General features: G+C 43.5%; 1 protein-coding gene across 1 annotated transcript in view; it reads left to right on the top strand.

Moving 5' to 3' along the window:
- LOC311528239 (aldehyde oxidase 2-like) overlaps nt 1-12879 on the top strand; it is a 102992-nt gene that overhangs the window by 36222 nt on the left and 53891 nt on the right. Inside the window, exons 14-18 of the mRNA XM_084643016.1 lie at nt 855-964; nt 5460-5644; nt 7135-7297; nt 8457-8549; nt 10827-10996. Coding sequence (XP_084499142.1) covers nt 855-964; nt 5460-5644; nt 7135-7297; nt 8457-8549; nt 10827-10996 — 721 coding nt within the window. The remainder of the gene's footprint in view (nt 1-854; nt 965-5459; nt 5645-7134; nt 7298-8456; nt 8550-10826; nt 10997-12879) is intronic.

Here is a 12879-nt window from a genome sequence, read left to right on the forward strand (position 1 = left end):
GTTTTCTAAAACAAGAAATCTATTTAACTATTAAGATATTTAAAAACAAGATGTCCCCCCTACTGTTTTCACTTAGTTATTATGCCTGAATCTTTTCCTGTTTTAAGTGAATCCTTGAAAATTGCCTTTTTTATATATGCTTCTCTTTCACTTGTTCTGCTGTTTGGTACCATATACTCTCTCACCAGCCATTTCTTTGTAAAAGCCTATGGCATAAAGTTCCAAACAGATTGCTGTATAACGCTCAATTTGGAATCATGAGTCTCATTAATGGCAAAACAAAAGTGCAGAGAAGTAAAGAGAATATCAAATACACCTGGCAGTTGTTCACAGTGATCACTGTTACCTACCTTTTCCTCACCACTGCTATCCTACAGCTTAGACCAAGCCAGAGCAAACTCCCACAGCAAATGTAGAATGGAATACACAAGGCATGCAAATATACAGTCGCATCGTCTGTGATAGACCAGAGCTAGCAATTTATTTGGTTTTTTAATAGCAGTGTTCCGATTTTAGAAAGTAAAACTTTTCCTCTCTCATCTAAAAAGTTGTTGCATACCTTGCTAAAAATGTCACTGCATGCCACTGAGTTTAGAGCTGGTGAAATCATTCATTGTGAAGGATTTGTTACAGACTTGAGCGCTTTTTTCTTTTTGTGAATCTGTATTTGAATATTTATGGGAAAATTTTTGCAGGATCAGTGTCATTCCTGGAAACCTAAATACTAGAGTATGAATGTAGGATGTATTTTCTAGTATACTTTTCTTTCACAGATTAGATGATTTGCATCTGCAAAGTGCAGACTTTCCTTTCACACTCCACATTCTCTAACAAACTACACTTCTCTCCAACAGATGGAACACGACAGATTCCTTTAAATGATGAGTTTCTTGCTGGATATGAAAATGCAGATCTTAAGACAAAAGAAATCCTAGTCTCGGTTCTCATCCCATACTCTAAGAAGGTAAGGGCTCTGGAGTCCCTTCTTGGCTGCTTTTAACAGGGTGTGCTATACGTAATGTTACAGAACCTTGGGGAACAAAAGGGAAATAATTTTAATATGCACTGCAAGAACTTCAGTACCAACGTCATCTGTGGACAGATCCTGCAGATGTTTATGACACAGTTAATCCTTATGAGCAGTACCACAGACTTCAGTGGGGTTACCAGGGCTGGCCTTAGGGAAAATGGCACCCTGGCCTCCATGGGCGCAGCACACCCCCTCCCACACTGCTCCTAGCCCCTGTGGGTGTCCCTCCATTCCCGCTGGCCTCAGCAGGCCACTCCCCCTGTCCCCGCCAGAACTCTGCTCCTCCATGCACCCCTAAAGGGCTATGTGGGGAGCGAGGAGCAACATCAGGGCTCCCTGCATTCAGGTCACTTTCCCCACCTGGACTGTGTAAGGGGAGGGCAAGAGAGCAGCAGAAAAATCCACACCCCTGAGCAACATAGTTATACCTACCTAACCACACACGGGTAGACAGCGCTATGTCGATGGGAGAGCGTCTTCACTAAAAAGAAGCTGTAGCACTGAACAGGAGAAGCAGAACGTCCCTAAAAGTGTGGGGGGGGCCACTGCTGCCCAAACCATGGCCCCGCCCTCTGCGCTGCCCCTTCCCCCGAGCCCTCGCACCATCACTTCCCCCGAGGCCCCACTCGCTTCCCTCCACCCCCTGCCCCTTGTCTCTCCCTTACAGCCAGTGGAAAATGGGAGGACCATGACCCCCAGACCCTCCCTGTTCCAGCGCCCCAGTCACTGAACATGAAGACAATCCCTAAGTCTCTGCTTTCTAGGGGTAGTGTTATGTCCTCCCAGATATAGTAGCTTGCATTTTGCCAAGCTGAAACTCATTTGATCATCTGTCCACATTTCTAATCGCTGGGTCTCTTTATGTTATTTCTCTCTCCTATAATATGTGCCCAGGCATCCCTCCTCAGTACTGTAGCAGCACAGGATGCCTCATTAATCCCAGTGACGAGGTAATACTGGTACCACGTCCCCCTCCCACCTGGTGATTAATAACTTGCTCTCTGCAGTCCTGTTGATTTAATTGATTTCAGTGTAAGGTAGATCACTATGAGCGAGGGTGACGGAATCTGGCCCTAACGAGTTAGGGGAAGGGAAATTGTGGTATTAGCAACTGTAGCGTTATCCGATGTCCCTCTAGTGGATATGGAGAAAACTGCAGAAGAAACCCAGATACAAGTGGGAGTGCTCAGATTCAGACAGACATGGAAATGGCCAAGGGAGTCTTGGCCAGTGCTGACACTGCAGGATCTGCCCAGGATAAAAAGAGAAAGCAAGGAGACACCTATCATGCTGTCTGGAGTGCCTCACAACTGTGAGTGCCTGTCTCAGGGCAGATTGTCAAAAACAGGGAAGACACCCCAAACTGGTGGTGTGTTCTGTGATTAGATTTCACCAAGCCGATAACAGATGTGAACTCCTGGATCACTATAACAGTCTTCGCAAAAAGAAAAGGAGTACTTGTGGCACCTTAGAGACTAACCAATTTATTTGAGCATGAGCTTTCGTGAGCTACAGCTCACTTCATCGGATGCATACCGTGGAAACTGCAGAAGACATTATATACACACAGAGACCATGAAACAATACCTCCTCCCACCCCACTGTCCTGCTGGTAATAGCTTATCTAAAGTGATCATCAAGTTGGGCCATTTCCAGTCTTATCATTCAGTCACAGAGAGTCTCCTTAGACTCTCCAGTCTATCTTGCCACCCAGACAAACTGGACTTAGTAATAAATGGTCACTTGCACCAAAAATCACACCACATTCAGGTTGCTTCCAGTCCCAAGAGACCAGTCACTTACATCAAATCAGTTGGTACTCTAGATCTTACACCAAAGACAACACCTGTAGCCAGTCTTGTAATAAACTATCTAAAGGGTTATTAACTAGGAAAAAGAAATTAGAGTTTATAGGTTAAAGCAAGCAAACGTATACATATAAATGAGTTACCATCCAAATCCTAAGAGTGACAGAGTTGTAGTGATCTGTCAATTCAAAGTGTCTTTCAGGGCAGACCCAGGGGGCAGACCCTAGGGATCTCTGGCTTCAATTTGGTGTCTCTAGACCTGTCAGAGTTCAAACAGCCAAAAAAAATCAAAAATTTTCCTGTGACTTTGTTTCATTTCCTTCATTGAGCTTCCAAATCCACAGGATGAGTTTCCTTGCATGTAGCATTTCCCAGGCTCGATAGGGCCATTAACCAATCCTTTGTATTGTGAAGTTCCTTGATGGGCCAACTGATTTTGATAGTCCTTCTGGATGGTTGAGGCAGGACGATTCCCATGCCTAGATTCACAAGTTCAGAGAAAACATTTTCAAAGTTATAAAGCAAAACTTTACATATTTTCTTATAGCATGGAATACAGACATTACAAGTGAGATTAATGCGTGGAGCAACTTATAACCATTTCATGGAGTCTAAACGCAAAATAAATTCTTATGAGACTAATACCTGTTCTTAGCATAACTTACATCCAATGAAGTGAGCTGTAGCTCACGAAAGCTCATGCTCAAATAAATTGGTTAGTCTCTAAGGTGCCACAAGTACTCCTTTTCTTTTTGCAAAGACAGACTAACACGGCTGTTACTCTGAACTCTGATACAGGTCACAGTGTCACCACCTCATCTGCCTCAAAGTAGCTGTCTTTTGAAGCATGGTGAAGTGAGCGTGTCAGCACTGTGGTGATGAATGTAATATAAGTGCTGAGTTAAAGGCTGGCTGGCCCAGGCAGATTTCTTGTAAAAAAGCCCCAGACTCTGTAAACTCAGTATCTGCACTCTACACTGAATCTGGTAGAACAGCAGCACTTCTTCTGTTCAGAAATTCTGAATCCCAGCAGTGATTATGGTTGGAAATTAATGAACTGGAGGAGAATTTGGAAGGGGATTATAAACCAGGCCCCTCCAAAGAGGGGAAGGAAAGATAAAAAGGCAAAACTGCAGTGTCTCCCTGGAAGTTATACCATGGAAATCTCAGAAACATTGAGAGAGCCATTCCCACCTGAGATCAGAAGGGAACGGAGACATTGGAGACTAACATTGCTGTCTGACTGAAACGATCGCTCACACCTGAAAGCTAAAGCAAACAGTCAATAATAACACTGATAGGATGGTGAACTTCATCAGCCTCACCACAGAAAATGAATCTATGGCCATGGAGACCTGATTTGGCCACAATTCCTTAAGGGGGATAGGATCCTACTTCTTGAACAGTCCCATTGAAATCAATTGCCCATTCACCAAATAAGGTGCTGCTTAGAGTGAGCAGGGTATCAGATTATTTGCAAGAAAGGAAAGAAAGCGAAGTGCTGCTGGTGTGTTGATGGAGGCACAGATGCTGTTTTTGTAGCTCATATTCTCACTCTCGTTTATGCCCATTGTTGTTTGTTGTTTTTTCGGTTTCTGGCAGCTTGGGGTAAATATTGCCCAGGTGATATGTGTGGGCATGAAACATGCTGAGAAAATCTTCCAGCTGTAAAAGGACTCATCTCTGGCCATGTAATCCTAAGACTCAAATTTCATGTGGGCACCAGAAACTGAGAGATGGGTCTGAGTCCCATCAAATACTAATAGTGATGGATTTAAATCTTGGGTCTGGATTTCAAACAGCCCAAAGTTCTGGGATTATTCAGCTCTAGAGGCTTGGCCAGGGCCCATCTCTGACTCTGGAAGGGGCATATTTAAAACCTACACTTCAGGAGGAGTTTCTGTAACCCAGTGGGGATCCACAGGGAACATGATTTGTTACAGCACCCAGCTCCATAGCTTTGGCTCATCAGCTCCATTTTAGCTCTGGAGGGCCCCAGTTGACTCCCCAGTATGTGGAACAGCCAAGAAGATAGCCATCACATATCCTCAGGCTGAGTATGGAAGAAGCTACTATGTTAATTTAGAGCAAGTGGATTTGGCTTCCAAACAAATCAGAACTGGGCTTCTGAACAATTCAGAATTGGCTGTGGCCAGCAGCTTCCTCTTTAATCTCTGGCTCTGTGGCATGACATATAGAAATCTCGTTGTTAAAAACCAGTGAGCAAAATCAGGTCCTTTGGGACAGCACGGCCACCTGGTTTTGTGCTGGAAGCAAACTTCAGTAACAATAATGCACCCGTCACATTGGAAGTGACTCGTGCAAATACTGATTGTCCAGCACTTTAGAGTAGGTGCTTCTGACAACACATTGAACCATTGTGGAAATCTTTAGTTTGTCATATCAGCCTGTCAGTAGGCATATCACAAGCATATCCTCCGGGACATGTCAGACCATCACTAGTCAGTACTTGGAAGAAATATAGAAAGTTAACTACATCACTGTATAATTTGAGAAAAAATGTTCTTTTTCTTTCTTTGGGTCACTTGTGATTAATTAAGACTCAGAATAGAGTCAATTTCTGCCAGTGATGGAATTCCTCCTTGCTTTCTTTTGATCAGGATGACTTTGTGTCAGCATTCCGACAGGCTGAGCGCCGGAAAAATGCTTTATCAGTTGTGAATTCTGGAATGAGAGTCCTTTTCAAACCAAGCACCGACATCATTATGGACCTGAATATTTTATATGGAGGCATTGGGCCTACCACAGTCAGTGCAAGGAAATCCTGCCAGAGGCTCATAGGGAGGTACTGTATGACAGAAATGTAGTGGGCTCTATAAACCCTTGGTTCTGTCAAATTCTGCTGATGGAGACCGAAATGTAGAGATCACAGCTGTTGCACGTCTCGCCCACAGCCCCCACTGTCCAGAAAGTGGGCAGCAATAACAATGAAGTGGGAATATCCAAGATGTTCCATCCTGATACAACTTATGCCATGGCAACCCCTCCCAGAGGTTCTCCTGTGAAGCTCCAATTCAAAGATAAAGTTCCCTTCTCCTGGTGGAACACGAACACCCATTGCCAGGGGTGAAGGAATTTGCCAGCACAGTAGCCTCTGCTGGAACATGGGTGCAGTTTACACCTCACTGTCTCAGAAGTGGTGAATTTAACCCAATCAGTTTTAAATGACAATAAGCGATCTTATTAAAAACTGGATGACTGCATGTTTTCTATGTAATTAATGTAGTGTGTGTAGTAGTACGTATAATGAAACCTAATCTGACGTAAATGTGTATGATGCTGCAGAGCAGCACTATAAAGAAGGGCTTAAGAAATCAACGTTGCTAATTAGAGTGGGTTGAAAAATTACATAAAATAATCCTGACAATTTCCAACTTGTTTTTGTTCAGATGGATTTTGAAATTAACCTTTTTTCGGTTGGTTGGTTGTGCTTTAAACATTTTCTGTTCCTTTTTTTTAAATCAACATTTTTCATTTTTGGAAAATTAATATTTTTTTCAAAATGACATTTCAGTTTTGAAAGTGAAATGAAAGTGAAAATTTTTTACCAGTGTAAACTGGTTAAAATTGGCAGTCAAAAAAAATATACACACCAATAAATGAAAAACAATGACCAAAGTAACATGTCCATTGAAAATTTTCAAAAAATCAAAGTTTTCCTGAACATTTCTATTTTCTAAAAAGGGTCTATGTTTCATAAGAAAAAAAACATTGGAATGAAAAATTTCAACCAGCTCTACTGCTAATACACTATGATATAAATGGTTACTAATTAGTTGGAAACAAATAAGACATGTCTATGCTGCAATAAAACACCCGTGACTGGCCCATGTCAGTTGACTCAGGCTCACAGGGTTCAGGCAGTGCAGAGTTATAAAATTGTGGTGTAAACGTTCAGACTTGGGCTGGAATTGAAGCTCTGGGACCCCATGATGGGGGAGGGTCCCAGAGCCCAGGCTGCAATGTAAGGCTGAATGTCTACACTGCAGTTTTATAGCTCCAAAGCCTGAGCCCCACGAGCCTGAGTCCACTGACACAGGCCAACCATTGGTGTTTTATTGCAGTGTAGACTTATCCTCAGTGGTCATCTTATTAAGGCTTGATTGCTGCAATCCTTACATACACATAATTCCTGCTGAAATCAAAAGGTACAAAAGGACTGCAAGATCAGGCCCACGTGAATTAAACTTTTGTTACTCAACACTTTGGCTTTAGCTGCAGTTTAGAATTATAAATAAGTGTGTGTGTGTGTGTGCATGTCTGTTTCTCCACCAGGCAATGGAATGAGCAGATGCTGGATGAAGCTTGCAAACTGGTGCTTGGAGAAATTTCTCTCTCCCCCTCAGCTCCAGGTGGGAAGGTGGAATACAGAAGAACTCTGCTTGTCAGCTTCCTTTTCAAGTTCTACCTGGAAGTGTTGTATGGATTAAATAAAATGGTAAGTGGTTTCCCTCTAGGTTTGGACAAACTGACTTTTTTCTTGGAAAGGCTATTCCCAATGTTTATTACTAGGTGCTCAGATCTCATGGTGATGGCTGCAGGCTAACTGAATGACTGGACTGATACATCCTTTATTGAATGCAGATTGTGCCCATACTCAACTCCTGCCGCAAGCTCGGTTATTATACCATGCTAAAGAGCCCTGTTAGGCTAAAATATTTGCTCATAGTTAGAGTTTAACATGTTCTCAGGGAAGTGCCAGGCCTTTCATTGCCTGATGATGGAATTCCTTTAGCTGTAACAAAATGTTAGGGCTGTGACAGCACATTTACATTTATAAATAATGTTGCTTCTTTGAGATGGGCAGGTGGATGTTTTAAATACTAGATAGCCTGAGCAGAGCACATAACATGGAGAAATGGTCTGAAATCACCAACAGGGGAGCCTTGCATAGCTGCATCAGGCTGTCTATGAAAAGATCCAGAGCAATGGTGCAGTAAGGTACACCAATGTACTCTCTGGCTGCCAAACAGCAAGAGTGCAAAGCTCAAGGGTTCAAAGATCAGAAGATAACCACAATGAACCCATGTGATTTAATTCCAGCCTGAAATGTACCCAGAACCCATTCTCAGTACATGATCCTAATGCCTTCTTGTGAACTATCCCACATACCATCATGTCCTGAAAGGATCAGGAATACACCTATAGGGGAGATGGTCAATGTTGCACTCCTTGTTTGCCAATTAGTTTCAAATCTGACCCTGTCACTCTTTTTCCCAACAACCCCTTCCAGACAATGGACTACCCCTCCAAGCACTGTGGGTTTTGGTGGGATGGGTTGGATTTTTGATGTCAGGTGACCCAGCTCACATTAAACGTTGTCTATAGTTTTACCACCTGTGTAAACTCTCCAACACTTTAAAAGGTGCCTGCTATGGCAAGGAAGTATGTAACAGAATAGAATGTTTGTGACTCTCATTTGCCCAGAATGCTATTCCACCTCACAACGATTTCACATCAGAGCTGGTGTTTGAGCTGCGGGAGCAAACTGGAAATCTGCTTCTTTAACATTTCTGTTTTTCAAAATTTGTAAATGGAAAATTTAGCTTTAAAAGCCATGATATGACATATGGGTTGCTAAATTGCCTTCCTTTCAGTATCCAGCTAAGTATCCTGACTTATCAAAGAAGAACATGAGTGCCCTAGGAGCATTTCACAGCAAAGCACCCCAGGGTATGCAAACATACCAGGTCAGTGAAGTTGCTTTCATAGAAAACTATGCCAGCTGTGAATTGTGACTGTCACATGCTGTCCTTAATGAGCATTATGCCTTCTGTTTTTTCATTCTAACTCTCCACTTACTGCATTGTCTCCTTGTATTTATGTCACCTTGTATTTAGGTGTCATACTCAGAGTACCTTTCCCAGACCTGAAGAAGAGCTCTATGAAGCTTGAAAGCTTGTGTCTTTCACCAACAGAAGTTGGTCTAATAAAGGATATTAACTCACCCCCTTGTCTCTTTCGTATCCTGGGACCAACACGGCTACAACAACACTGCGTTGCCTCTATGTCTTTTCAAAGGTTGTTTGCAGTGGTATTGTAGCCATGTTGGTCCTAGGATATGAGAGAGACAAGGTGGGTGAGGTAATGCCTTTCATTGGATCAACTTCTGTTGGTGAAAGAGACAAGCTTTCAAGTTACACAGTGCACAAGGTGAGTAACTTCTTGTAACAGTGGAGAAATGTCTGCAGATTTTGCATCCGTTGTTCTGGCAGGGTGTAGTGCTGCTTTGAGTTGGTTGGTCCTAGTCTGTATGGAGGTTGGCTCTGAGGATGAGCTTGGGAGGTTGTTTGAAGGCCAGAAGAGGGGGGGTTGGGAAATATTTATTTCAGGATACGGTTCCCATTGAGCATAGGTGCCAACATCCCTGCTTTTCCCTGGGTGCTCAACCTGCCTTCTGCCTCCAGCCCCACCCCTTCCATACGGCCCCTCCCGCATTCCAACCCCTTCCCCAAATCCCAGCCCCCATCCCTTCCCCAAGTGTGCCATGTTCCCGCTCCTCCCCCCCCTCTCCCAGCACGCTGCCAAACAGCTGTTTGGTGGCAGCTGGACGGGAAGCACTGGGAGGAGGTAGGCAGAGGAGCAGGGATGCAGTGCACTTGGGGGAGGAGGAGGAGGAAGAAGAGGTGGGGCAGGGGGAGCTTGGCTGCCAGTGGGTGCATAAAAGCTAATTTTTTTCATTGTCATTGAGATTTTCAACAGAAAATGTCATGGTTTTGTCTGAAAACCAAAAGTGCTGAAAACTAACCCTTTTTTCACTTTTCAGCCCAAAGTCAGCAGTTTTAAGCACTCTTTTTCAGCTGAAAATGTTTGCTTCCAGGTTTCTCATGAAAAATTGAAAATTTTTGAGAAAAGCTAATAATTTTTGTGGAAGTTTCATTTAGTCAAAAATACAATGTTCCATAGAAAAAAGTTTTGACAGTAAATCTTTAACCATCTCTCATAGCTGGGTTGTTTCAGGCTATGTCAAGTGTATCACTGTATACAATGTTGTTGTAGCTGTGTTGGTCTCCGCTTATTAGAGAGACAAGGTGGGTGAGGTAATATCTTTTACTGGACCAACTTCTGCTGGTGAGAGACATGCTTTCGAGACAAGCTCTTCAGGTCTCTGTGTAACCTCAAAAGCGTGTCTCTCTCACCAGCAGAAGTTGGTTCAGTAAAAGATATCACCTCACTCACCTTGTCTCTCTCAGGGAAGTGCCTTAGCAACTCAGCAGCAAAGAGCACCAGAGCTGTGTACTGACTAAGGTTGCAATTACAGGCACCCACATTTTCAATGCTATTGATTCAGGACTCTGAAATGGCAGAAGGGAAGGTTGACCAGGATTTAATTAGTAGAAACCTGAATGAGAGCAGTTTTCTTAGGCTAATCTATACAAGAACATAACATAAGAACAGCAAACTTAGGCTATTGCTAGATTTAAAAAGAGCAAATATAATAATTAAGCATCAAGAATGGTTTTCTTGAGGTCCAGCTTAATGGTTACAAGCAAAACAAAAGCATTTGGGGGTTAGCACAAGCCATAAAGAAATAAAAGAAAAACCTAATTGCATCTTCCTAGACATTTCCTGATCTACTTACATATGAGGTTTTCAATAAGTAGTTTCTAGATATGATACTGATGATTTTTCATACCTGGCTTAAAGCTTTTTATAGCATAGTTTCAGCCCTGTCCCTGCTCTCCGGGAGAACAGCCATAGACTGACTAAAGGGGAGTCTTGTTTTAAAAAGTTCTAGCCTTCCCATTGGCTTTTTTGGCCAGCTGCCCACTCAGTTGGGGTCACTAGTTGCCAAGGTAATATAAATAAATAAATGACTATGTAGAATTTTGGGTTTAGATTGTTACCTATTAATGCCACAATATCTGGGCAATTTCAATGGGTGTTTAATGACACACTCTAATTGCAAAATGATTTCAGAAGGCATTCATAAATAAGGCGTGTTTTGTCATGTTCTTATTGAACAGGATGTAGACCCAGTGCAGCGTCCCCAAGATCCAGTAGGACGTCCCATCATGCACCAGTCTGGAATTAATCACGCCACTGGTGAAGCTGTTTATTGCAATGACATTCGTGCTGTCGATGAAGAGCTTTTCCTGGCTGTGGTAACCAGTTCCAGAGCCCACGCAAAGATTGTGTAAGTAAATAAAGGAGATGTAAGAAAAATGTTACAGTATGAGGTCACTTAGATGGTTTCTCCATTTTTTAAACAGATGTGGGTCATACTAATGAAGCATGTTCAGCTTTATTGGATTAGGGCTAGAATAGAGCATGGTGGAAAAGGAAGTCAGAAAACAAGGGGTGGATGAAAGTGTAATTCATATGCAAAGAGGGAGTCTTAGCAGCTAATACTTTTAAACATGGGGTCTTATTGTCTGGAGAAGAAAAATGTACAGCTGGGGACAGGTTCCTTGTAGCTGCCTCAGTTTAAAGATTCTTCAATGAGTGTTGCTCACTTCCTGGTTTTCCAGAATGTCCCTTTGAAGGTCTGGTCTTACATAAGGGTTTGTGCCATGTCCTCTTCATGGTACCACCTCATTAAAGCATGCTGGTACTGCAATGCCATTCAGTTATTCATTCCTACACTCACTGTTATCAAGCATCAGAGGGATAGTCATGTTAGTCTGGATCTGTAAAAGCAGCTTAGCCTGTAGCACCTTAGGACTCTTTGCCACTGTTAGTATTTATGTTGCAGGATCAGGGGCTATTTGTGTCAGGCACTGTACAAACAAAAATATTATTTTGACCCCAGAATGTGCATAGCTTACAACAGAAAAAACAAACAAGTGCACAAGGAGTATCCTACCACCATCCCTAGGCCTGACTTACTAACAAAGCATTAAAAAAAAAAGAGGGAGAGAGGTCCTTGCCTCATAATGTGTCAGATAAGGAAGAGCTCACATTCTAATGCCTGGAGCTTGTGATGGGGTTGCCTCACCACCGTGGCACCTCCTGCAGGCCATCCCAGGAATTATCTCAGAGTTGCCAGTGCACCCTCCTCAGGTGGTGTCTCATCACTGTCACTTCTGTCTCCACGTTCAGGACCCACATTGCTCCACAGACCACATCATCCTCTTCTGGAGGCAGCCCTCCGGCTGTGCCCCACTTGGTTCTTCCCCCCTTCTGGGGGACCAACAGTCCTCAATCCAACCACTTGCCTCAGTGGCAATCTGCAGTCCAGGTTCTAGCTACTCATCTCAGTGGTAGACTACAGCCCATGCACTGGCCATTTCCCTCAGTGGGGGCAAGTGGGAGGGGAGCCCAGGCCCACCCACTACTCCAGGCCCTAACCCAGGGATCCTATAGCCAGCAGCCATGTACTGTCTCTCCTCCAACTCCACTGTCTCCTTCCCTGGCTACTTCCCCTGCCGCCCCAGCACCTCCTGAGCCCTTGTATCAGGGCCTCAGTTTGGCAGCTATCAGCCTAGAGCTTTCTCATACTCTGCTGACCTTACCCAGCACTTCTCTGTCTATAGTCTGCCTCCTTCAAACTCCAGGGAGTGACTTGGTCTAGTCTGCTCTGCTCTGCTCTGCTCAGCAGCACCTTCTTATATGGGCCAGCCTGTCCCTGATTGGCTCCTCCAATAAACCTCCCCCTAATTGGCTGCCACTACAAGCCTTTTCCTTATTGGCTACCTCCCACACAGCCTTCACAGGGTGGCTTTAGATCCTTGCATACCAGTGAGGAGCAGCTGCCCTCTCACAGGGCCCTTAACACAAAAGGGAACATATATATTGGGGTTTCTTGAACTTTCCAAGTATTAGGACTACAATTTAAGTAACTATTTTATGCCAGTCCCCATCCCTTGTTCCCTCCCGCCACTTGTCCCTACTTTCCTCTTCAAATATACCATTGCAGCAATCAAGTATTTTTTTCAACACATTTCAAAGTGTTTCCCAAGATTATGATATCTGAAGAGGATACAAGAGGGATTATGTTTCTTTGTCCTGAAGCTTGCAGAAGCATTTGTATGCAATATATTTGTCCCATACATACCAATTGTGGCACTGCCATTTGTA

The sequence above is a fragment of the Lepidochelys olivacea genome (assembly GCF_965140295.1).
Source record: "Lepidochelys olivacea isolate rLepOli2 genome assembly, chromosome: 11".
Lineage (NCBI taxonomy): Eukaryota > Metazoa > Chordata > Testudines > Cheloniidae > Lepidochelys > Lepidochelys olivacea.